The 27,717-nt window shown below is 39.6% G+C and overlaps 1 protein-coding gene across 3 annotated transcripts in view; it reads left to right on the top strand.

The window, feature by feature from the left end:
• LOC137140220 (coiled-coil domain-containing protein 85A-like) overlaps window positions 1–26,321 on the top strand; it is a 31,505-nt gene extending 5,184 nt beyond the window's left edge. Inside the window, exons 2-4 of one of the 3 annotated variants that reach the window (XM_067528447.1) lie at window positions 506–1,591; window positions 17,695–17,752; window positions 19,986–26,321. In XM_067528447.1, the coding sequence (XP_067384548.1) occupies window positions 506–1,591; window positions 17,695–17,739 (1,131 nt within the window). In that variant the 3' untranslated portion in view covers window positions 17,740–17,752; window positions 19,986–26,321. The remainder of the gene's footprint in view (window positions 1–505; window positions 1,592–17,694; window positions 17,753–19,985) is intronic. The other 2 variants (XM_067528438.1, XM_067528427.1) reach the window with 2 other exon arrangements.
• Window positions 26,322–27,717: the final 1,396 nt, after the last annotated feature.

Below are 27,717 nucleotides of genomic sequence, written 5' to 3'. Positions count from 1 at the left end.
ATGTGCTGGTTCCAGCCTCTCAACTGTGAAGATTTAAATAAATATATATTAAAAACACAATATGTTTGGTTATGGACTTCTGCACCAAACAACACATTTAAATGTGTCTCCTGAGGCTCTGGTATATTATGATTGACATTCTGTTGCAATATTAATCGCAAATACACTGCTCGCAATTATAACATAAGTACGTCCTAATCTATGAAAAATGGATAACCCCTGCTTAAACCTAACTCTAACCTGAACTCTAAAGTCAGGCCAAACAGCCCTTTTTTTTAGGACCGGCCAAAATGTCCTCATGCTTCTGAACTGATCTCACAGCAATGGCAAGTAAAAGTTCTCCTTTCTACAACAGGGAAACGAACGTAAGAGACACTCACACAAACGTTCAGCTAAATTTTTCATTCTGCTCACCAAATAATAAATCCTGACAGGTGCATTTAATCCTGCAATATCCTGCTCTTTGTGCTCATGTTCCTGTGTATGTACATATGTCTGAAACCAGGACGTGAATCAGAAACTTCAGGAGGACAACCAGGAACTGCGGGACCTGTGCTGTTTCCTGGATGATGACCGGCAGAAGGGGAAGCGAGTGTCGCGGGAGTGGCAGCGTCTGGGCCGCTACAGTGCCAGCGTGATGCGGAAGGAAGTGGTTATTTACCTGCAGAAGCTGAAGGAGCTGGAGCAAAGGCAGGTGGAGGTAATCCGGGAGAACACAGAGCTCAAGGAGGTGTGTCTCATGCTGGAGGAGGAAAGGGCTGCAGCTGTGGCTGGAGGGGGAGGTGGTGGTAAGCAGGAACAGGTTGGCCCTGGCTGCAGGAGCTCCATCGACAGTCAGAACAGCTCGTCTCAGATGGGTGGAGGTGTCCCAGCGCCAGGTATGATGCGAGACGTTGGTGATGGGAGCAGCACGTCTAGTGCAGAGAGTACTGAAAGCCCTGATAACCCCCACCGCAAACCCCCCCTCCTGGTCTCCAAAGCTAGCCATGGATATGGAGTTAGCTGTGTTCCCTCTGAGCACGCCAACAAACCAGGAAATGAGTCCACAGGCAGGAGGCACAGCTCCACCCCAGAGTACCACACCTTCCCCCAGCCATGTAGACCACGTGGGGGATCCCTTACTAACATGGATCCTTGTAGCCTTTGGGGACACAGCCCAAAGAAACACAGCAAGGTTCACACTAGATTACCATGTGACTCCCAGCCCAAACCCTGCTGCTCTGACCTAGTATCCCAGAAACAGGTACTAATGTCAGAGCAGGCATCACCAGGCTGTGCAAAGGGCACAGTCAAGTCCAGCCCTGAGCTGAGTCAGAGATATAGGCCACTTGACACACTGGGAACAGGCCATGGGAGTCCTGAGACCAAGCAGACAGCGATGGTGACACCTGAGCACCTGAGAAAAGAGCGGGTGATTGTGGGAAGTCCAGAGTCTATACGGCGCCACCATTACTACCAGCACAGTCATGAGATAGAGCACGGCAAGGAGAGGTATAACAGTGGATCCCCCGGCAGCACCGGTTGTCAGAGGAGGGGCGCAGAGGAGGAGAATGCCCCCCATCACCAGAGTCTCTACAACGGTAGGCACAGGGTAACTTCTATCTTGTATTTCAACTCTATAACCCTATAAAAACTTTACAAATATCCACAGAGTTCCATCTGAATATTATATAAAATGCAATGCTTAATTATGGGGGATTTCGTTGTCTTTTCTGACAAACATTTTTGAAACTAGAAAAAGTATTTTACAAAAGAAAATGTCCTGTGAATGCTTCGGCACTGAAAGGATTTTCCAAAAAAAAGCTGAAAGAAGAAAAAAAAAACTGTTTTTGCTGAAATAACTGAAATTAAATGTTGCTTCCTTATTTTGCAATGCATTTTTCAGCCTATTTACAAGACACTGAAACAGTAGTCTATTTCTTAAATGTGGATGTACCATTATTTTCCTCATGAATCATGTTCTGATAAGATCAAAAAAGTGTTATTTTAATTTATCTCATCTTATCTCAATATGTCCTCTTGTTCTTACTCCATGCATTTCAGTAACATCTTAATCTTAATTATCTACTGTGATTAGAAGCATTCACAGTATGTTTTCATAATCTTTATTACTTTTATTATTATTATTATTCAGCATTCCCTACGTTTTTTAGCACTCAACTAGTTCTTCCTTCTTTCAGCTAGAAACAGTGTTCGTACTTCAAAACAAGTTTTAAAATATTCAGCTTTTTCAGCAATTTTTTTCAAATGAATGCAGAGACTCTTCAGCTACTTCTCAGCTGTGTCCTCTTTCAGCTTTAACTAGTCAGGCATACTTCAGCCTAGAGAGACCATTCAAACATTCAGCAAATCACAAGACTTACAGCAATCAGCCTTATATTTCGTTTTTGAATAATCACTGTTTTAATCACTGTTTAGGTACTTTTTGGTGGAGTTTCAACTTCTCCATTAGTGTGTATTGCAGAATGTTGGCCCAGCTACAGTGGGTGACGTCACACATACTTTTATTCAACTTTTGAATATTCAACTTTGGAGATCCGGAAATTCTCCTCAAATTACAAACGAGGCTGTTTTAAAATTGCCAACCGCCATGCCTTCATTTTATTGACTTTCTTTAAATAAAGTATGTCACCGCGTTCGGTGAAGCCTTCTGTAAATTTTGTCAATAGGACTGAAGAGTTTATAACCTGTCTTCAGTGAATGTGACAGTCTTTCTCCCACATGATACACAATGAGATACACACACATTCACACAAAGGAAGCACACTTTCAAAATAAAAGCTTTCTTGATACCTTTTTAAAATTTTTTGGCATTTAAATGGTAAAATGAGTGTGTGGTTTTAGTCTACCTGCAGTAATAGGTAATGGTTCGCTGATTGGAGAATTATTAGAAAATCTTTAACTTTCTCCACATTGAGATGTAAATGGTTCTGCATACTGTAACCTACTGAGATTTCAGTTTTAAAATGGTCTTAGTAGTTTATAAATTCTATGTGTCAATTCTTCAGGTGTTTGACTTAAATTGTGCACTCAACTATTACATTTCTACAGTTTCCTGGAATTTTATGCTACTATTTGATGTAACTCAGTTGGTAAGGCAGTCGTCCATGGACCACAGGGTCAGTGGTTTGATCCCCAGTCCCAGCTATATGTCAAGTGTCTCTGGGCAAGACACTGAACCCCCAACAGCCCATTCCCATCCTCAGCTTGACAGTGCTGGTCCAAGCCTGGTAGAAATTTGGGAGGGTTGTGTCAGGAAGGGCATCCAGTGTAAAAGCTGTGCATCAGCATGCGGACAGTGATCCACTGTAGTGACCCTGAACTCACGGGATAAGCTGAAAGGACAAGGAAAAAAAAAACGATGTTGCATCTAAAGTAGACAAAACAGTTAACTTTAAATACTGCTTATTTTCTACTTTTTAAAAAAAATGTTTACAATTTTTTAAATAAACGTTACAGCTATTCCAGCTAAAGCAAAACTTACAGCTAGGCGGCTGTGGTGCAGGAGGTAAAGTGGACGTCCACCAATCCCACAGTTGGTTTGATCCCCGGCTGATCTGGTCACATGTCGAAGTGTCCTTGAGCAAGACACTGAACCCCAACTTAGTTGCTCCGATTGAGTGCTGGTCAGTCGCATAGCAGCTCCCCCATCGGTGTGTGATTGTGAGTGGAAATGGATGATTGAGAAGCAGTGTAAATAGTACTTTGAGTACCAATAGGTAGAAAAGTACTATATAAGTGCAGACAATTTACCAATTTACCAACCGCTTTTTTCAGCTTTGCTTCGAAAATCCTTACAGCACGGAAGCATTCATGGTGCATTTTCTTCTGGGAAATGCTTTTTCTAGTTTCAGTATGAAGATTTTTTTTTTTGTGAAATTTATGTGCTTCAAATTTAAAAAGTTTTTGTTGCCTTCTCCCCCTTTTCTATGTATTATGCTTATAGAGGTTAGGTTTTGTTAGTTAATATGCTTTAGAAATCACACAGGTAAACAAAGATCAGCTGAGTGCAGTGAATGTATTTAAAAGTCCAGTTTTTGATGAATTAGTTTCCTGAACAAAGAATTATGTAATGAAGACCAAGAACACTTTATGCAAATCTGTGAAAAAGTTATTGAAAAGCAGAAGTCAGGAGATGGATTTAAGAACATTTCTAACTCACTGAATATCCCTTGGAGCAGTGGTTCTAAACCCTATCCCTTCCTTAAAAACTTATTTTTACCTGGATCTGGTTTGTTTAGTCAAAGATAGATACCAATTCACTATGGTTACTACTGGTGCTACACTGAAATTGCTGTTACAGCTTCTTCATAACACATTTCACACAATGAAAGTCCATTTAGTGGGTTCCTTCACTCTTTGGCTTTGGACTTATTATAGATAGATTGGATTTGATGTACACAAGAAAAGACAAGGCCACATTTACACACACAAAGACTCAACAGCTTACTGTAAATATTCTTACAATCACACACATATTATGCTAACAGTGGCCAAACAGGAAGGACCTGACATTTTATGGCCACCAAATAGACTGGGCTGCTGGCTCAATATGAAAAAATGAGCTCACTGTGGTCAATTTAGACAGAGTGAGGAAATTCTAATGAACGAAATTCTAAATAAAGTCTATGTGATTAAGGAACAATTTATATTTTCTGTATCTGCATGTCTGTATCTATGATGTAAATTGTGACCCAGTCCACTAATTTTTGAACAAGCTCTTTGTGGATGACCAAGTGCAGGCCAAGAGTTTGTGTTCTTGCAGACTTTCCACAGCCACCAACTGACTAAATCAGCCACTCGTTTTATATAGTAGTAAAGTATCAAATTTATTTAAATGTTCTTGACACTTTATGTGAAAACTACTGTTTAATTTCCTTTACTTTTTCCCATTGTTTTGTCCAAACAACAAATAATGCAGTGCCTCTTTTTGAAGCTGCTTCTCTTTAGAGTTGACATCATGTTTTGTTGCTTGACTGGATGTGTATGTGTTGCCAGTTCTAGTATGAAGAGGAGCAGCTGTGTTTATTGTCTGTGTCCATTTCTGGGAATATGAAAAGTATGACCGGGCCGATCAGACCTAGAGAGTTGTAATAGTCTACAGGTAGTGCTCAAATGAGCACACAATATCAATATCCAAGTAAAAGTCCAAGGAGTATTCTTGCCTAAGAAAGTACCTGTACAAGTAGCCTACCAGTTTTAGGTCTTTTACCTAATGTAGTTAAGTACTAAATATATGGTATAAAATGTACTTAAAGTACACAATTAGGCTACAAGTACATGATTAAAAAGAGATTTTTCCCGACATTAATATGATTAAGTTACTGATAAAAAAACAAAATAATGTAAACACTACTAAACTTGATGCTATTGATGACATGACTGTAAAAGTCTAGTCCATATTTGCTCCATAAATAACGTTTCTGCAGAAATCTATGTTCAGGTCTTGTTTAGTTTCATTCATAAACACATTTAAGAAGAAAACAACTTCAAAAAAACCGATTTCTAACTATTTACTTTGAAAAATAGATATTCATTTAATTTATTCTGTTCATTAATTGACCCTGTAATAGTAACAACGTAAAGATTGCAGGCTACACACCAGTGACAAACTCTTTTAAAATCAGAAAATATTTAATATTTCAGCTGTAAACTGCAAACAAGCCCTTGCAAAGAAATGTTTGTCTCTAGCCTATGAAAAAAGCAAAGCGGTTCTCAGAAGGTTTGAACCGGCTTAGTTGTGGTCCTTTGCAGCACTTTGACCATGATGCCCTAATTCACACAGTCTTATCCAGAAAGGTGATGGGGAGATTTTTCCATTGATTGAAGCATTGATGCACACTCTTAACTTGAAGAGCAGGCATTTGGCAATTTCTGAAGCTAGTAACACAATTGAACATATGCTCAGAGGTAAATCTTGGTGTTTCTTTACTGATGCAGGACTGTCTGTACACTCAAAAACAAACACAGAGCTCACGTGGACTCACCAGCTGTGATGACAGTGTTAGGAGACTGAGGGAGATGTCCCCATCTGTGTGTGTGTGTAAGCAGGGGGATGTGGGTGATGCAATTCTCCAGGGTGTGTACTGTAGGTAGGATAGAGGCGCCGCACATAAACACACATTCAGACACACAATCGCTCCTTTGAGAAATAGAGGTGAGTGAAGTGAGAGGCGATTAAAAACATTTAAAAATTTAGAGACGGGTAAAGGGATTTCAGTGTGTGTGTGTGTGTGTGTGTGTGTATGTGTGAGCTCTCTCAAGGTGGTATATTCATTTTAAGTAGCTCACAATTGACAGTTGCTCAACTCTTGTGAAAGGTTCACAGTGAAGCTTCACACATGCAACCTACAAACAGCTGCTTTTTGACAGCAGAGTTGTGATTTGAAATCCAATTTAACTTTATTTATAAAGCACCTTAAAACAACACAGTTGGCCAAGTTGCTGTACTCAAACACGAATACAAATAAAACTGATGCAGATAAAATTTTAGATGTAAGACATTGAAAGTAACAGACACAAATCACAAATATAAAACAAAGATAAAAAATAGCTTCAAAATGACAGAGGGGATGGGGGAAATTAATTTGTGTGGCTTATAAAGTTCACTTGATTAAACTGTTAATAAATGCAGTTTTTTTTTAAACCACTCCTATATGGTATTTTAAGCCTTTACATTAAGTGTGTTAAGTTTGATTAAAATGCGTTTTGTTCACCCAGTGGATGGTATAACTTCTTGAACCCAGGGTTTAAAACATGAAGAATTTAATTTTATAATCATTATTTAGTATTTTTTTATTTGGGAAGAGCAATTAACTCTGCAAGTGCCAGGAGTTTGATATGTGTGGTCATCGATCATGTGTAATGTTTTTTTGCAGTATGCAATGCTTATAGGAAATATTACACTGCAGAGCCTCAGAGCCCTGCAGAAGAAAAATCCATCAACCAGCTTCCAGCTGTACAGCAGCGCTGTTCATCTATACAGCAACTAGCTAAAAAAACACATCAGGTTTCAGCAAATCCATTGTGATAGTCACAACCAACATTACGTCTTTTAAAAAACCACAGAAAAATATATTAACATAAGGGAGGTTCACATCAGAGAGGTGTCGTGCTGATTTGGAATGTCAGATATACTTGTCACACTGTTTGTTCAGAGTTGTAGAATCTAACTAATCTTAACCCCCTAACCTAAACCCTAAGTGATCCAATATTAGAGTATGGACATCTGTAGCAGGGGCAACTGTGGTGCAGAAAGGTAGACGTCGTCCACCAATCCCCCAGTTGCTGACTCAGTCCCTGGCACCTACGGTCACATGTCGACGTGTCCTTGAGCAAGACACTGAACCCAAACTTAGTTGCTCCCGGCGAGTGTTGGGCACCTGCATAGCAGCTCCCCCATTTTTGTGTGACTGTGAGTGTAAATGGGTGAATAAGAAACAGTATAAAGCACTTTGGGTGTCGATAGGTAGAAAAGCGCATGTGCAGACCATTTATCATATAGCAAACATGCACAATAATCAATAATTTATCCTGGTTGTAGGGCACCAGTTAGTTAGAGATATAGATATTTACTCCTTTAACACCAGTTAATCATTGATTAGTGTGTCAGTTTCTCCACATGCATATATAGTGAAATCAAAGAGTTTTCAGACCCCCTTCACTCTTTCAGAGATGCAGACTAGGCGGGTGAGTGATGCCCACAGTGACAATTGTTAGTACTGCCCCTTTTAATGACCCCAAGTTGTGATGGATTTCTATCTCAATGCAACTCAGAAGTTAACTTCTCAGGCATGCAAAAGCAAAAAAAAAAGAAATAGCTTAAAGGTGTCTAGCGATGTCCTCTGGATGTTAAGTCATGCAGGGGTTATGCACGGGGGAGCCACCAACCACCCCTATAATCTGATTGGCCATCCAGCAAAGTCCAGCTTCAGTTAGGGTAAAGTTTGATTAAGCAGGGACATGTAGAGTCCTTTAGAGTGTGCAGTGCTTCATTCACAGCTCTTCCCTTTCAGGGCTCACCTCAGCGAATCAGCATCCTTCTACCAATATGTTCACAATCTGTCCTCTGTACATGTCCAAACCACCTCAATCTGGCCTCTAACATCTAACATGAGCTGTCCCTCTGATGTCCTCATTCCTGATCCTGTCCATCCTCGTCTCTCCCAAAGAAAACCTCAACATCTTAAGCTCTGCTACCTCCAGCTCTGCCTCCTGTCCTTTCTTCAGTGCCACTGTCTCTAAGCCGAACAACATCTCTGGTCTCACCAACGTCTTGAACACCTTTCCTTTCATACTCGGTGATACTCTTTTATCACACAACACACCTGACACATTTCTCCACCCGTTCCAACCTGCCTGCACTCGGCTCTTCACCTCTTTTCCACACTCTCCTTTGCTCTGAACCGTTGACCCTAAGTACTTAAAGTCCTGCATCTTCTTCACCTCTGCTCCCTGTAACCTCACTGTTCCACTTGGGTCCCTCTCATTCACACACATGTATTCTGTATTGCTGTGCCTTCCTCTGCTTTCCAGAGCAGACCTCCATCTCTCTAGATTTTTTCCATCTATTCCCTGCTCTCACTACACAATGTGGTCTGCAAAAATCAGGCATGCAACCATGTTGTTTCTCGCAAATGCAAACCTCTGCCCTTAGCCGAGCTTCCACTACTCTAGCTCAACACATCTCCCTTGTTCTTAAAAATGGGCACCAGTACACTTCTCCTCCAGTCCTCAGCATCCTCTCACTCTCCAAGATCTTGTTAAACAAACTAGTCAGAAACTCTACTGCCACCTCTCCTAGACACTTCCATACCTCCACAGGTATGTCATCAGGACCAACTGCCTTTCCACTCTTCATCCTCTTCAACGCCCTCCTCACTTCACTCTTACTAATCTTTGCTACTTCCTGCTCCACACCAGTCACCTCTTCTACTCATCGTTCCCTTTCATTTTCCTCGTTCATCAACTCTTCAAAGTACTCCTTCCATCTTCCCATCACACTCCTGGCACCTGTCAATACATTTCCATCCTTATCTTTAATCACCCTAACCTGCTGCACATCCTTCCCATCTCTATCTCTTTGTCTGGCCAACCTGTACAAATCTACCTCTCCCTCTTTAGAGTCCAACCTAACATACAAGTCCTCATATGACCTTTGTTTGGGCTTTGCCACCTCTACCTTCACCTTACACTGCATCTCCCTGTACTCTGTGTACTCTCTGTAGTCCTCTCAGTGTCCTACTTCATAGCTAACCTCTTTCCCAGCATGCACTTCGGAACTTCCTTGTTCCAACACCAAGTCTCCTTGTCCCCTTTCCACTTTCAGAATGACACACTAAATAACTTTAAGCGCTTTAAAACAACTAGATTTACCAAAGTGCTGTACAGGTTAAAACATAAAAGAAGAAGTATAGAATAGCATAAAATGTGTGCAATAAACAGATAACAATAAATAACAAAAAGAGTAAAATAACGAACAGATAAAATAATGTCAACAACTCAGACTCTCAAAGGCCAATGAAAACAAGTTTTAAGGAAGAATTTAAAAACAGGCAAGGATGAGGCCTGTCTAATGTGCAAGGTCTCCCTGATCACATTAGCTGTAGTGGTCCGGTGATCTGGAAGCACCTCCTGACCACCCATAGCCTGTCTCAACCCCTCCCTCTCCGGACAATGTCAGGAGAATTCAACCTTGCACACAGCAGGAGATTGTCCAAGTGAGAAGTGTCCTCATGGGACAAACTCTTGATTTCTGTGCAGAGTCACCGAGCACGAGCGTCATTTGTTTACAGCAAATAGGAGCCATGCATTTAAGAAAAAAAAAAGAGTCAAGGAATCAAAACATCATTAACTCGCCCATTTGCTCGCTTTAAATACCCACAACAAAAGTCCAGATAATGTCGGGAGCATCTCATTCAAGCATTTGCTGACATTTGCATTCACACATACATCCCCTCCGGACAAAGTCTGGAGAATGTCAGGATTCCATTGCATTTGTGAAAGGGGCTTAAGTTTACTCAATAGTTTTGTAGCTTCTTTTTTTAAATTTGACCAGAGTTTATGTTGCAGAACCCTAGTGTTAAAGATTCTGTCGAGATTTTTCTAGTTTTTACATTTTCAAGTTGTCATGATTTTTGTTAATTGAAATCAAATTGAATAGAATGAAATAGGATGAATAGGATGATATGAAAGTTTAATGTTAGTTGACCCGCGAGTTTTATATGAATGGCACAAGGTTCCTTTTTTGTGCAAGCTGGAGCTGAACGAACCTACCAATCACAGTGGAGTATATGGCTCCCGGGTGTGGGCCATCGGCCGGGCTTCGTGCAATCAGAGAAACATTACACAGGCATGGAGGCGCCCGTGTAACATCACATAACCGTCATAGAATTACTACTTCTTACTGTGTTTGAAATGAGCATGTTTGAATTCGAGCTGGACAAAGTCAATGTTACCGGCCGATGTTCCATTGACGATGCAATAAATAAATAATGGTGTCCCACTGTCCCAGCTGAGAATGAACAGCCTGGTAGCAGTCGCCTTTTTTTGTGCTCACTATCCTGGTACTTTTTACCATCTACAAAAGTTAAGATGTTCATGTCATCATGAAAGACATGACCCCTTCTTCTTTAATGTGCTTCAAATGGAGCTCATTGACCTGCAGTGCAACTCTGACCTCAAAGCCAAGTTCAGGGAGGTGAGTGGAAAAGCAGACAAGCTTGGGCAATCTTTGAGAGAATTGACCCCTCGCTCCCCTGAGCTTTGCCGAATGTTCAAGCGGACCATGTGTCTTTTTGGAAGCACTTATTTGTGCAAAAAGTTTTTCTCTAACTTGAACTTTAATAAGTCCAAGTACAGGTCCAGACTTACTGAAGATCATCTTCAAGCCATACTGAGGGTCTCAAATGCTTCCTCCCACAAGCAAAATGTGGCTCAGCTATGTGAGAGGAAGCGCTGCCAGGTCTCTGGCAGCAAGAAGTAGGCAAAAGAAGCCATTGTTCAGAAGAACCATTCATGTTCATGTTCATGTTCAGAAGAACCCATTGAAAATAAATAACTGTTAGTAGTGATGTTTGAGAAGATAAGATTTTTGTAACAAAGCTTTTTTTGTGGAATACCTGATACGGCCCAGCCTCACCCAGACCTAGGTAATTTGAGTTTGAGACCCCTGCTCTAGCTTGTCCATTTTCCAAAAACTCTCCACCCAGAAAGAACAACAAGAACATTCATAAAGATAATTTCGGTCTATCCCTTCCCTACACCTCTTAGTATTGAGCCTGTACACAGTCCCCTGCAGTGTTCTGAATTCAAAAATTACACACACTCCTTGCGGAATGTTGGGAAAAATGAGCTGATGATGATACAATGCATAACAAATTGGGAATGTACATTTTATGGTTTTATTTTGCAGGTTGTAGTTAAATGCTATTGTATTTACTGCTTCGTTAAAACTGATAATTATATGACGTTTTAGTGTGACTGTGTCGTTGTTGTATTGGGGGTGTTTAGCAGCAGTAATGCTTCCTATAGTGCTAAGTGGAAGCCTGCTATATTACAGCTGAGGCCATGGGATATAGCTTTGTATTTGAGGTGGGTACAGGATCCCTGACTCAGCTGTTACAAGGAAACAATGGTGGATAGAAATGTTGTACTAAAGCTCAAGTGGTGCATTTATATTCCATATCACTTATGAAAAAAAAAAAAAAACTATTACATTTTTCTTTGTTTTTTCTTAGTTGCTGAGAGTGAGATTCTTTGAAGAAAACTGTAAAAATAAGAAGTTCAGTAGTTTCCTTAAGAAGTTGGATTGAGCTGGAATTCTGGCTGCAGGCAATAAAATTAATATTTTCTGCAATAAGGTTAATAAATATTGGAACATTGATAAGTGACTTGGCATTTGGCCTCCACCAGGTTACATTTTAATTGAAACACTCTTCATGTGAGCAAAGCCCAGATTTTTAGGTTTCGAGCGGTTTTTATTTCAATGGGTTTGACATAAAGAGGGCTTTACCAATCAGGAATTACAGCCATTTTTACACAAACACACACACACTTTTTTGCTGTCTCCTAAATAATAAAACAAATGGCCTGTTTCACCTGTACTTTATGCCTACGTACGCAGATAACAGTCCTGGAAGTGGTTCTGACTGTTAAGTAGCTGTTCAGTGAACTCTTATTGGAGTGAGGTCCAAATAGGTGTTTGTGCAAGTAAAGGAGGCGATCATTAGGTGAAAAGGACAAAATGAAAATATCAGAAAAAAGCAAAAGCATTGCGAGTGGCCAAGTTTGAAAAAGAAGTAATTATCTGAAGAAGGAAATGTCTGTGGAGTTTAGCAACAGCAAAAGCCCTGAAAGACCATAGAAGACAACTGAAGTGGTTTACTGCAGAATTCTATTGATAGTGAAGAAGAACCTTTCACAACATCCAGCCAAGTTAAAAAAGACTCTTGCAGATGCTTGTCAATGTCAAAGTCTGTAGTCAAGAGGTGGCTGTATGATTAAATATAGAGGCTTCACAAAAAGGCACAAACCACTGGTAACACTTGTGGAATAAGATTATTTAGACTGATGAAACCAAGAATAACTTCTGGTCAGAAGGAACCGTGTCACTGGTGTTTATTGACGATCTGACTGCTGATAAAAGTAGCAAGATGAGCTCTGAAGTGTAGGGCTGTAACCAAATTCTGAAACAGATGTACAGCAAAAGCTACCTAAGAGTTTCCCAAGGCCAAGAAGTCAGTTACCTGATCTCAACCCAGTAAAGCAGCTTTTCACTTACTGACAAGCAGCAGCTGAAGGCTGCAGTTATGGTTTGGAAAAGTCTCTCAAGGGAGCAAACTCAGCATTTGGTCATGTCCATGGGATCCAGACTCCCAGCAGTCATTGACTGCAACAGTATTAAAGACTGTTTGTAAGGATTGTTTGTAATTATGTTAGTTCGGTAATGAGCTACTTAAAATGTATGTGCGTGTGTGTGTGTACAAAAATGATTGTAATTCCAGAATTCTTAATGCCACGTGTTTGTCCAACCCTTTGAATTAGAGCTGAAAGTGCTCACATTTGTGGTGTTTTACTTCAAATGCAATGTGGTGGTGTCAAGAGGCCAAATGCTCCAAAAAAAAAACTTCTTATTGTTAACAAATTTATGAACCTGACTCTATTTCACTGTAGCTTCAGAAATACAGTATGAAAGCTAAATAAGTTCAGTAAGAGGTGTCACTAATTTAATCTTAGTCCAAATTTAACTTTTTCTTAAAAATGAGGCATATTTTTCTGAAAGCTCTTTAGAAGCCATGTATAAAATACAAATTAAGGTTCAGCATTATCTGTAACTCATACTTCTTGCAGAAGCGGTGCTTTCTACTTTGTATGTGTTCTACTTTCTCATCTAATCCTCAGTTCTTGCTTTCATATATTTATCCTTAGTGCCAGTTATGGTTCATAAAGGTTTATCCTTCTTTGCCATCTTCCTCAGTTCTTAGTTGTAGTTAAGGCTTTAAGGTTTTTGGTCAGTTATGAGCTTTGAGTCAATGAATGACACAGAATATCTTTCAGTATTTACACACAGTATTCCCTCGTATTTGGAAGCCAGGCCTCTTTCTTGTCAAGCTTGTTATTGAGCAAGTTAAAATTTCCTATTACAAGTGACAGTATTTTAGCCTTTAATTTAACAGCAGCCCTCAACCAGGTATCTGTGTCTCGGCTTAATCGAAATAAAGTACTAGTAGCTCTAAGCTAACCCATTTTTGACAGCCGTATTGATACGACATATTACAATGCAAAACAAAATTTTAAAAAAAAGGACTTTGCTAAATCCACTGGACCCATGTTAGCACAGGACTTAAGAATGGTAGCACCTGTGCTGGACTTCCTCTATCCAGCACAAGTCCTCAATCTAGCTGTTGTAGCAGGTCCTGGATTCTTTCACCCTGTTAATACTTGCCAACTCGTTTTTCTGTGAGACTAAGCACCTTTATATGAATTGCTTCCCGCTTTTGGTTTAGTGGTGTCATTCCCCCATTGTTGCTAATGTCCTTTTTGTTTTAAATTACCTTCTTTCACAAACAATCGATGAAAACTCATTAGAAGAATTTTGAGTAATTGAGTTTAACTAATTACGTAAAGTAGAGTTAATAAATCAGACAGCTATGGATTTTACTACCGAATACCCGACATTAACAAAGCTAAGATACAGCAGAACAGCAGTGTGATATACAGTAATTTATGCTTCACAGCTACTTTTTTGTTACTTCAGTGTAATTCAATCTCAACAAAGCCTATTTACAGTACCCAGCAGGTACTGAGGGGAAAAAGCATCACAGCAGTTTATCAGGCATGGCTCATATCCAAGGAGGACAGATAAATAAGAGAAAGAAAGAGGAAGTGATTTCTAGAATTGTATAGTGCTCATTTTTATTTGTATTACATATACTGACACTGGGTGAAACAGTCCAAGAATTTTCTTCTTCCTTGTTGTGAGGTCTTTCAGTCTTTAGTATTCAGCAGGATAGTCAACCTGTCTCTGCATCTCATGACAAGAAATTTCAGTTCGCGTACAACCTCACGCGCATTTTTAAATGGCTGTGCAGGCATAACAAGCTTTATACTTTTCTGTACAATAGTACCCAACTGGTAAATAAAGACTGCTACTGGCTGAAAGAGCCTTGCAGGTGTGCCTTGTGTAAGAAATGAGCACCGATAAAATTTGGAGAAATATTAATCAGAATGATAACCTTCTGCCAGTAATTGCCTGGCTGGCTGGAGTAATTAATTTTGGTTGCCTGGCAAGAAGATGTAACCAGATCACGGGAACACAAATACCATTTGGGGAAGACAAAAACTGTACATAAAGGGAGGTACAAGCTTCTTGAATGACATCCTCACCTAGAAATCATTTTAGGTACTGTGGCATCATGGTTTTGCTCACTGGAGGTTATGTGTTTTGAACGTTTTTTGAATATGATATTTGATTAGTCATTTCCTGAGGATGGAATAGATTTCCTAGCAGTAACCATATTCTATACCAGACCTAATTAGGCCAAAACGATTCCATCTACAGCATCTCAATTAGCTGAAACTGAACTATTTTCTCTTTCACAGCCCCACATTTCATGATGTTGGCTGTTAAAACTGGGGATTTTTTAAATTTTAAATTTAATGTTTCACATGTGATGCCTCTCTTTTTCTGAGGGAGTAGGTCATGAAGGTCGTAAGAGTTTAGGAATATAGGGCAGGAAAAAAAACAAGTGTTGACTCAATGGCCGAGTGAAATCAGTGACACACACAAACACACACACACACACACACAGATTAACAAATGCAGGCCCACATATGCACAAAATAACACCTTCATGCAATGCTAATGGCCAGGGAGGTCTGCAAAGGTCTCTGGCAAAGTTCAGCTGAGGCTGACAGCTTGTGCAAGTGTAGGCAAGTGTATGCTACTGTGTGTATGTGATTGTGCACAAGCTTGTGTAATATAAATTTGTGAGTGCGTGTGAGATCAGAGGTTCTTTGTTAAGGGCAGGTCTGCTAACTAGGCCAACAGCTGTTTCCCTGGCAATTCATCTCCAGTCAGCTTTGCAGCCCTTTTTTCCTATTATTGAAACAAAGAAATGTGTTGAATATTAATGGAGTATTCTAGAACGCTGACCATCACACACTCTGTCACACACACACACACACACACACAAATAAACACAATTATAATTTCTTTGTAAAAGTGTACACATGAAAAACACAAGTGTCCAGGTGTTTGCTCTAAACCTGCTTTGTGTTTTATGAATTCAAATATATGCTGAATATTCACCTTCAGTGCATGTGTGAGTGGGGGGGTCGGCTATGATTGTGCAACGCAGAAATTAGACTCTTTAAATTCAGGAAGCTTCCGCTCTATCCCTCAACCTCCTGTTGTGTGTGTATGTGAGAGTGTGTGTCCTTTGACGACAGACTAAAGGCCAGTTCTCTCGTTCAAAGAGATTTCCAGTTTCTGTTCTCTCTATTCCCTAAAAAACAAAAAAATTATGGAACAAATACTTTAGTCCATTTAACTATAAGGTTAATGCTAATAGATTATGCTTTTTAGTGTTGTCTGCCTATTGGTAATACCTCAGGTCTCCATAATGACTTGTTTTTATGGGTTTTGTTTCAAATGTCATTCTTAGAAGAAACAAGTGATAGTAAAAGCTGTGTTTCTATCTTTCTCTCGACACTATTACTATATTTTTTTTAACAGCACGAGACAAACACACACACTTTCCCTTCAGCTGTCTTCCTGTGTGTGTCACTCTCTGTGACACACACAGCAAGGTGCACTGAAGCGAACCAGAGCACACAGCTGTGAACCAGCCCAGAGGCCTGTCCTTGTGTGTGTGTATGGGTTTGTGTGTGTGTGTGTGTGGAGTGGGGGCGCATTCTGAGCCTGGACTACTGGAACCCAACCAAAGGTGCAAGCAGGTCAACGAGAGAACAATGTCCGTGTGCAGAAATAAGACAATAAAAAGAGAAGACACACACACAGACGCTGAATTTGAGAGTTGACAAATGACCCCATTCAGCAATAAGCTTCTCTTTCTTTCTCCATCTGCTCAGTTACATGGTCACTTGGAATTGTACTGCACATACAGCAGGGCTCTAGTTTGACCATGGTGGAGGAAACAGCTGCAGGATTAAAGACATCATCACTAAAGATACATAACAAATTACAACATTGCGCTGATGTATACTATGCATGAGACAGTCAGATTATATGTACCTTTTTCCACAAGAACTTAAAACCTGTCTGTTAAGTTGCCAAGTTGTGTCAATCATGCGCAGACTTGTAACAATTTTCATGACTGCTGAGCACCACAAAAACAAAGTGCAGGTGTCATGTCAATATGGCAAGAATGAGTTTTAACGTCCTTTTCTGCAGCTTAAAGCTACAGTATAGTAAACATGTAGGCATTTAAAGTGTCTTACTTTTACAGTGCAGCATGTTTGTGGTGCCCTACTAGTGAGGTGGTCTCAGGAATGTCGTGTGTTTTTACTCTGAAGCAGCATAAAATCAAATTGGCAATTCTGCTTTTAGCCAACAGCCATTGTCTGCTTCTTGGTGAACGCTAGTTTTACTGTAAGTCTGATCTATCACACAACTGCTGTCGTAACTCTGTCTTTATGATGACTTTGTCAGATGATGTGATGAATTAGAACCATAGATTGTCTCTCTAACGTGGGTCGTGATTAGATTACATTACTGTTTCATACATGTTATCTTACCTATCTTAGATTTTAGCTTTTTACCATAATAATTTCTGCTAAGTATCTGATGCTGGTCAACACTGTTTCTGCAACTGTATAATTTTCAACAGTGACATGAAATAACTTTCTTCTGTGCTATAAGCAGTGTTAAAAACCTTTAACTTCCTGCCTGATGCTTGGCCACTTTTTCCACAAATAAATTTGTATCTTTTTTGGAGTGACTGTCTCTTTTCCTGATGAAACTGCAGCATTACTGCATCATGAGCTGTATATTTCTATGTAAACATAAAAAGTTAGACACAAGCTGTCTTTGTAACAGGAGGAAGACAGGAATGGAGGAATAAACCAAGAGCCACTGTTTTAAAGTCAACACAAACACCTGCATTCTTACCTTTCGCTTTTGGGTTCTGGCTTGGATCGGCTCATTGGTTATTTCTGTCCATTCTTTTGCAGCTCTGGTATCTGCTGGCTGCTGCACCAACACCTGTAGGAGTGTAAAGCTGTGGGACAGGTGAGTCTCGCTCACACACACACGCAAACAAATGAAGAAAATAAGTTTAAAATAAATTAATTTTTTTCCATTTAGCTTTGTTTTAGTCTCTACTTTCTAAAATAATAGTGAGTCAGACATGTAGTAGGTAGTAGTGACTAGGGCCAGTAGTCTCTCCTGGGCCACAGGAAGCCGCTTCAATGTGAAAGGATGTCATGTCATGGCTGCCATCCGCTTATATCAACACAACGGATGTGTTCAGGAGAACTGGCTCCCAGTCACTTAGATGATAAATATCTTGCCTGGTGTTTGAGCCACAAAAGTTTTGTAGGTTACAGGTTTGCGTTTGCAGTGTGGCCCATTGCTGCTGCCACCCACACCCACATCAGGTTTGATATTACTATCAAAATCCAAATGCTTCTTAAGCTTGGTTCCTGCTGCCTGCAGAAGCTTTTGCTTATGCGAGTTGGGCAGAGTTTTTCAGCCCAACTCACAATTCTGGCATCATAGCCAGCTTGAGGGCCCCAACTTGGGCCTAGTTCTTGCTGGTCATTTCCATAAAACTCTGGAAACAAACAGTGTAGTGGATGTCATGTACAATGGCGGCAATTCTTTGCAGCGAGCATGTTTGGGCCCTTAGGCTGTATTTTCTTTATGCAATACTATGAGTGCCCACTGGGTAAATGGCTAAAGGGGTGAGTGGGTGCACATATCTTAAAGCTGTGCCCACAAGAGGGCATACTTGCAATTCAGACTACTGGCACAATGCAGGAGGAAGCAGTCAATGGGAAATAGAGAGGCAGGTTGAGGAGTTCAAAACAAAGACCACCCTATACACTAAAAGTGCTCAGTATAAATACTGCAATACTGTCTTAAAGTACTTACCGTATCAATACTTTGTCACCTAAAATGTTTCGACCCAAGATTTACAGTGCATGACTACAGTTGATCACTACCTCTCAACAAATGTATGTCCTTTTTTTATCATTGAAAAAAGAAAGATTCATTTCAAAAAGAGCTGGCCCCAGGATTTTTTGAGTTCTGGAACTACATTAATTCATTCTATGAAATCCCCTGAAGAGGTTCAATTACTAGCCACACTGAAAAAGGATACAACAAACAGAGAGAGGAGTTTAAATCACATTTATTCTGAGCCGACAGTATGACAGTTATAAGCCACTGCGTCGACGAAGTCTGCCAACCAGAGCCATACAAGTCAGACTTACAGCAAACAACTTAGGTGAAACGTTGAAGTAGGCTGCGCAGACGTGGGGGCTAACAGGTCAAGTGAGAGCCTTTGTCCATGAAAATGCAAAAAAAAATATTGCATTGAATATGGAAAATAATATGGTAACTGTTCAATGCATTGTGCAGACTTTGCATTTGTCAATTAGTGATGGATTTTTCATAGTTATCTGTCACGCAAAAGATGAAACATATTCAGAGACAGTCTTGGAACAGCGCTGGGCAGTTGCCACTGTGCTGTCTGATCTTATTGACCAAAGTGCAACTTGGTCCCGGACTTGCTGTCATCGTCAGCACTAATCACAACATCGTGGGACCCTCACTAAACCCCTAACATTTCTCCTTCAGAAATGAAGACTGACTGAAATGCTAGTGGCAGTGCCCACTGTTGGACATGTTTTCCTAGAATATGAGGGCACAGGGACAAGAATGACAGTTTTAGAAGTTACAGGCTTTTTGTTTTATTGTTTTGTTTACTAACTTAATTAAAACCTGCTCTTGTTACATCTGATTAATTATTATTGATTTATCCATTATTGATTTTTAAGGTGTTCAACTATTAGTTAGGCAAAATATTCAAAATTTGCTAGAATTTTTTATAAATATATAATTTAAACAAAATTTAAATGTAAATATCTTACGTATATAATAAAATCCCCTTTATTTTTAAATTTTACATTGAGAAACCTTTTTTTGTTGTTGTTTTGTTTAGCTATTTGCCATTGCAGTCTTTTGTCTACAGTCTTTTCTGTAGACAAAATAAATGTCAAATAAAGTTGAATTTTCACATTCGTGAACTTCACACCCATCCTCACTTCTGAATTCCTTTCAGAAGTGATACTATAATATGTTATCTGATTTCTATGTTTGATCAATTTTAGCTTATCCATTTAAAATCTTGGTAATGGACTGTGCTCAAAGATCTGAGAGCGTACACACACACACACACACACACACACAGATATGTTCCCAAATATAATCATTGCTTTGTCTCCTTCTTGTCCTTTAGCTTTGATGCCCCCTGACCTTGACACACCCCAGGATCAAATGCTGCTGCTACAACCCCCACCCGAGAGAGAGAAAATGAGTTACTAGCAGGATGAATGGATGGAAGGATGAGTCTATCATAGAGAAATTTTTATGAAACTCCAAATCAGCCAGCGGAGGGTGAGGGAGCAGATATGTGAAACAAGGTGACAAAGTGGCAAATTACTGGAAACACTTGAACACTCCTTCTTTCCTATTTGCTGCTGCTGCCGCTGCTGCTATGCATTTCCTGTGGACCACCAGTGAAGAATTAAAGTCATTGTTTGGATGTGCTGAAGCTCATCCCTGCATTGCCAAAACAGAAAAGAGGAAAAGGAATGAGACAGCTGAAATTCTTTTTTTGTTGCCAACAAAATAGCCCTACCTCTTTAAACAGGCAGAGACTTTGTGTGGAAAAAGCTGTATATGAAGAGTAACGTCTCTTGCTAGCACTGAAGGTTATTGCCCCAAGATTACTTTCAAACTGAACACAGAGCATGTGATTGTAACTACGTTCAGTCAAACTTGAAATTAAAGCACAAAACTACGTGCCGAGTGGTTTTAACTTCAAGACCAATAGGGAAAATTCCAATTTATTGCAACTGAACCAAGCGAATATTTTTTCTATTTTGTTATTTACAGTCACGTTTTAGTCATAGTAAAATCACTCTAGCAGGGCATCAAAAAACAGAAAATCTCCAACACCTCAAAAGTTGAGAATCCCTTACTGCTCATGAAACCTGTTCACACAGTTCCACTGAGCGCGTTGTTTGCACAAAAGGGGATGATTGTACTGGCCTGCACTAAAGCAGACTTTCCTTGACGATCGATGCAGGCAGAAACATACATTTACGCCATATTTATTTATCCAACAAATGTAACTGGTTAGTTTTAAATGACAGTCTTAATGCTGCTGCTGCCTCATATTATTTTAATATTTTCACCAGGTAAGCACTCTGAGGTTTTTATTGTCAAACTGATTTTATAAATGCTACTAATTTATTACAAATATTAGCAAGTTTTTTGTAATCTTACTCTATTGATACATTATATTTAAATTACTCCAGCATCCTGATTAAAGTTGTGTATTAAGCTGTATGTTGTGCTAATCTATATATTTAAATGGGGATTATTTTAGAGTCTCTAATCAATAAGTTGCGTAATTGTTCTTCAGGAAGCGACAAGCTTCTACAATACCTGCCACAGGTGACAGGAATGTGTATTGTCTTGTCTAAATTGTAGCATATTACCCTCAGCCCAGAGTGACTGGTGAAAGCTCTTTCCCAAGAAACAGGAAGACAGACCAGAAAACTCCAGATTAATTAGCTACATCCAGCAGGACCTGTGGAAAAATGGCTGCTGTCTATATTTGTGCGCTGAAGTTAATGTATGTAACTCCAAAAGAAGACCAAATACTATTTGAGGCACATCACTGGGCATATTACTGGACACAATAGAGGATAAGTCTCTTGTTAATAATGAAATAAATATGATTCACTGCAGAGTAAACTAAACATGGCAAGGAAGGAGGTTTTTCTTTTTTAGCAAACAACAGTGGAGCTGCACTTAAAGCTTTTGCAGATTGGCAGCTAAATCCCACACCCCTTGGTTGAGAAAGACTGGTATTTTATAAAGGACATTATGTTTTGTTTTATGGTGCATATATTACGATACCTCCTGGAAGCTTTTCAGTGTGGCCATAACTGCTACAGTGGAACGCTTCAGAAGATTGGTTGCTGCTTTGCATCCCATTCTTTAAACTGTGTCACAAGCCTGGTATTTCTATGCTGATACATGCTTAAGCAGTTGCATGTTAATGTTGACATGGTCAGAAAGCACTGAAATTTGTTCCACCACCAGCCAGAGTGCCTTTGCGCATTGAGGCATGAAGCTACTCAGCTAGTCCATCACTCCCCATATCAAACAACTCTGGACTAAGTGAACTGACTGTGACAAAGAATGATATCTCTACTTCCCATCTGAGGCCCTGACCTTGATTCTTACTCTTCTGCAACTATCACAGACCCAACAGGTCACAGCATTGCTCAGCTCCATCCCAGATTCTCTCTTGTTAACTGCAACAGGCACTATGCACCAAGACCTCAGTCTTCTCCGCAACATGTCATCAGCGCAAGATAACTTCACCACATTAATGCTTATGGACACACACACTCTACATTTTCCAAGATTAGTGACTGGTGACTATTTAAACAACTATAAAAATAACTGCCTAAAAGTAGATGTTGGCAATTTGAATTTGAGCCCCATGGGAAGGAGAAAACAGAATTCCCCCCTTCTTCCTACTAGCTTACCCAACAGCTCACCACCTTCCTAAAGCCTGATGCGACTGGGGCTCTACAACCTCCACTGGATGGAATGCTAAATTTGGATGTTGGTTCTTGTGTTCAGTCCCTGTTTTGCAGAACATGTTCTTAGACCACGCGAGCCCCACACTCAGCTCTTCTGAGAGAGAAATTGTCTGCCTTTGACCATCAGCAACGATCAGTTGATTGGTCTGTAACACACTTTCTGTCTAGCAGCTTCCAGTGTGTGAGCACACACTCCTGACAAATGACATTGCAACGCAGATGCTCTGTTAATGTGTGCCAACAGTGAGAACCACAACAAAGCTGTTTACTGTGTCATCTGTATCATCACATCCACAGACAGAATGACAGTGACAGGGGAGGACGACACGGTCAGTTGTTCCTGAAATAAGCAACACGTGTCACTTTACTTTGGGAAAACTGCAAAGCGAGGACAAGTGTCTTAGTTTAGCCATTGAATGGCAGGAGTACTGTGCTCATAGATATCAATAGGTCACTTAAAGCATTAAGTTTCTGGAATGTAGCATTTGACATGGAGGTCTGCAAAAGGTCAAACCAAGCCCATACACTTCTGCTACCTTCAGAGGTTAGTCTACCTGCAGCTCTTGTCCTCGTCGCTTTAACAGACCACCTTGGAGATCCGTTTAGTGTTCACATGACACTGCAACGGGCCAAACACATCCTTCCTTTGCCATTTATGACCCTTTTGATAGTCAGATTTCGTGTTTTTTCGAGACAGTTTCTGAGCTGCCTGTCACTATGCAACAAGCCTGTTAAAGTATTAGTCAAATATTTTAGCCTAGCCCTGTGGCATAGTGCATTTTTTGAGAACCGTATAAATATATCATACTTAGTCAGGTGGCATTGTAGAGAAACTACAACTGCAGCTACACCAGCACGATTGCAGCTTTGCAGAAAGCAAACAGCATAAGCCTGGCTGACTATTCCTGCCAGGCATTGTGAGGGGTGTCTCATGTGGGCACATCATTGCCATCAGTCTCATTCTTGTTGGAGACATTATTACACTATTTGCTCTCCCGGTTTTCCTAAAGTTCTCCTGGCAAATCCTGGGAGGCAGCCATTACCAGCTGCTGTCGGTACCGCTCCTCAGAGTAGGTGTTCCAACCTGTTGTCAACTTCTAACTGAACAACTGTTGCTATTAGAATAATTAGTTCCTACCTGTCTTTTTTCATGATGATACAGTTATGAGAGTTTACACAGATGTACTGTGAGTAGCAGAGCAGCAGCAGCAGCTCCAGTTTTCCATGTGTGTCCTCTCAGTGTTACACTTTTCAAAGTGTATATTAAATTGTAGCAGGACCCGAAAGGAGGAGACGGCAAGGGGAGGTTTTAAGTATGAAAAAGGGGGTTTATTAACAAAAACAAAACTCAAAATCACTCTTTAAAGGAGGGCAGGAATAATAATAAGTGATAACAAAATAAAGTAAAACAGAACATGAACTCTAAAGAAGAGAGAGTCCAAAAATGGGGACTGTGACACTCGGGTGGTTTGCTGGCACATTATTGAATTTACTGTAGGCCAGCTGTGTTTTGATATTTCCCACAGCCTAGTGCACAATGTTTGTGGTTATGCAGTAAAGTAAAAAAAACACATCCTTATGGCTCAGAAGCACCTAAGTCCCCATTTTCTGACCCTCATTCAACTTTTTTGCCATGATTTGTCTCTCTACCAACAGTGTTATAGTACTAAATCATGACTCAGTGTGCTTGTCTTTCACCACACTCCCAGGTATCCAGTCATGGATGACCCTTGGCAGCATTTTATAGAAATCAACCAGCAACTTGATTTAATGTTTTCTAGATGGTGATGCCCAAGGCCAAAAATGTGAACAAAAAAACAAAAAACAAAACAGTATTATCACTTGCAACTACAGGCAGTATTTGTTCTGTACTTCATTGTTTTGTACTAACAATTATTCCAAACAGAAAAAGTATTTTTTTTGTGGTCCTTACAGGGTTCCTCCTCTTAACCAGCCAGAAAAACTTCCAAGCAAACATTCCTTTTCTACAATAATGTATCCCTGGGACTATACTTGACACTTTATGAAATATTACTGCAAAATTATGAGGACATTCAACAGGGGTCTCACAACTACTCATGACGATTTTGTTGAAATTGCTGGTATTCAACTTCTGACAGTGTTTTCAGATTGCACATATAGCATCAAATGATACTTTTGAAGCGTCTGCCAATCAAACATAGCCAGCATTAAACAAAACTTTAAAGCTTGTTCTGTCAGCAATGAGACATATTCACATTGTGTATTTATCATACACTGAAAACAATCCTCATTCTTCCAGATTCTAGCCTTTAAAATGACCAGGATGTTCCTCATGCTTCCGTATGTTTAAGCCCATGAAGCATGTGCACTCATGAATGGGGATAAAATAAAATAATCCTGTGACTTCTTTAGATTTTCTAAACAATGTGGGACTAAATTAAAGGACACCTTCACTGAATTTAAACTTGCTTCTTTTGGTTCTAGCTTGAGTAGTACATGTACATAAATGCCATTAAACTTCCCTCTGACTTCACTATATTAAAATATCTCTCTACTTCTTGCTGAAAAATGCCTCCAGATGACATCAATTGAAAGGAGCCTTCTGTTCAGGTCATCCCGTTGCTCATACTATTGAGTTTGTAATCACGGTCAACCTGCTTTTCCAGAGCTCCTCCAGATGACATCATCTGAACTCCAAATGTTTAAAAACTCTTCCAGGTGAGGTCATCTGGAGGAGTTTTTTAGCTAGAAGCAGAGAAATGTTTTAATATAGGGAAGTCAGAAGAATGTTTAAAAGGCTTTATGTACATTTATACCCTAAACTAAAACCATAGAGAGCAAGTTAAATTGTTTTTTGTTTTGTTTTATTTATCAATCTTACATCTGTGTCTTGTCTCAATATGAGGGTAGTTTGGTGTTGCACAGTTTGGAACATTTACATGCACTAATTAGTTTCTAAATTTGTTAAAGCAGAAGTTAAATAACTGTCAGTGCAGGTCAAAGCACATATGTCCACGCAAAGCCGGCACAGAATCGGCACAGAAAATCTCTTAAAATCTTAAAAGCCTAGTTTTTAGAACATGTTTGTTTATAATAATAATGAATTAGCAGTTCATTATTAGCAATTAGCTAGACCTACAAAATCCTACAGAAAACAGTTAAAACCAGTGAAATCAACAGCTGCTACAGTTTTATTCAATCAAACACTTTGAAATTAATATTTTCCTCACTGTGCGCATTCTGAGGTTTTTAAGAAGCAGAAGCATATTTTGAGTTTATGAAACTAAAGCTGTGTTTGCTGTGTGTGGGTTAGTGGAAACTTCTAAGACTTAATGAATAAATACTCCCACATACACGCTGCTTGTGCTTTTGTGCTTTGCTCTCACAGAAGTAGGAACAGAAATTGCTCAGCTGCAGCAGATTCAAGGTCAAGATTTAACAAGAAATGACTTGCTGAGTTATACAGCAAAAAAGAATTTTAGGTTTGTGTCGAAAATGTGTCTAAAACCACTATTAAGGATCCATTACTGCTTCTATATTTCATGACAGCTTTTCTCTTTTCTTTTCTTTCTTCGGCTAAAAGCAGAATAGTTGATGGACGTTTATCATGTGTCATTTTTAAAACGCTGGATGCTTGGAAGTGTGTAAAATGTGACTTATTACTTACTGCATACAAACAGTTGCTCAAATGGAACAAATACATGTATGAATTTATCCTTAATCGTAACCTCTTCACTCCATGTGTTTTAATTTGGTGAATGACGAAACAAGAAAGGAACTCGTATTACTATTACTATTACTATTACTATTATTAAAGACCTTTATGTTTTTAAAAGTTAAGAGTAGTAAATCTGCTTAGTTTTATAAATATAGTTATTATTTTGGACTTCTTGGTATTATATAAGTAATTAATATATCCAGAGATGTATGTACAGTATAACCCAATAAAGTATCTTTATGTAAAATTATCTCCTTTTGCAGAAAGTGTTTATTATGTGTCATGTGCTCACTGCCCACTTCGTTAGGTACTCGAGCGCTATCCTGCGTGAATTAAAATTTTACAAGGTTATACTCTCTTAGTTTTTAAGGTGAAAACGTCAGAAAGGTGATAATTCTACTATGTGTTTATTATTAAGTTCATAGCAGGTGGTGGTGGTTCTAATGTTTTGTCCACCCTATATAATACAAATGAGGAGTCATAAATGATTTACACATTATCAAGTTCAAATTTGCAAGTTTGTGTACATGCAAACCTTTAGTGAATCAAGCCCATCAAGCATAAGCAAGATATGCTACTGTCATTATGCTGTCATTATTCAGTTTTGTGTTTGTGAGCGGGGCGGTGGATGGGTGGGGCCATGCGTGGTGTTGAGGAGAGTGACAGTCCTTGGAGAAAAAGCTGTTCAGTTGTCTAGTAGTCCCCAATCTGATAAAGCTAAACAGGAGCTATGTGAAGAGGCACTGTGCAAGAAGTGTCAGACCTAATAATATTCCTGTCATCCTGTTCTCTGCTCTGGCTTTGGGCCGTTTAATGGACACCTGCTCCTGTACTTTGACAGTTCTGGCTTTTCACATGAGAAGATTATGTATGTGGTGACTATGTGGTAGACATATCTCTCTGCTTATCCTGATGAGCTTTCATCACCAGTGATGGTGGTACCCAGGAAGTTCAACAGCCTCACTGTTTTAACAGTGAGGGGTGTGAGGTTGAGCATTTCACAACCATGTCTAGTGTCATGAGGCCAGTTGTGACACAGCAATCCTGTAGGCTGACTCATCATTGTCCTTTATGAGATTTAGTGTCATCAGCAACACTGATGAAGGGGGAGGCTGGAGGTGCAGGATTGAACCTACAATGCCCGATCAGCAAGGTTCACTTGGTACCTTATTTACATTACATCTGATGTGCTTTTTGCGCGAGACAGAATTGAAAATATAGGTAGTTATGTCAAACCAACTAACATGACACTGGTTTAAGGATAGAGTTCACCAACCAATAACTAAGTTTACTAGAGTGAGGATCAAAGATAGTTGTCACTGAAACAACAGTATGCCAAGAACAGAGCTGTAAGGGATTCAGAGTCTGTGCTTGTCACTTTTGAACTTTGAACCTTGTGATTTGCACAGAAACAAGTGTGTGTATATAAAGGTTTAGTCCAGAATAACAGAATAAGTAAACATAAGCTTGAGTATGTTCACTTTCTACTGAGGAACAAATATTACAGCTGTCACTTTTTCCAAAAATCATGTTTGAAATTTGAATAAAAGTTTACATCCTTAACATACATACATTGAAAAAAAAAACACAAATTATGGTCAATTTAATTTGGCCTTTCTTATCAAAGTGAAAACAGATATCTAGTG

This window comes from Channa argus, chromosome 1 (assembly GCF_033026475.1).
Source record: "Channa argus isolate prfri chromosome 1, Channa argus male v1.0, whole genome shotgun sequence".
NCBI lineage: Eukaryota > Metazoa > Chordata > Actinopteri > Anabantiformes > Channidae > Channa > Channa argus.
This window is presented reverse-complemented; position numbering and strand designations above follow the sequence as displayed.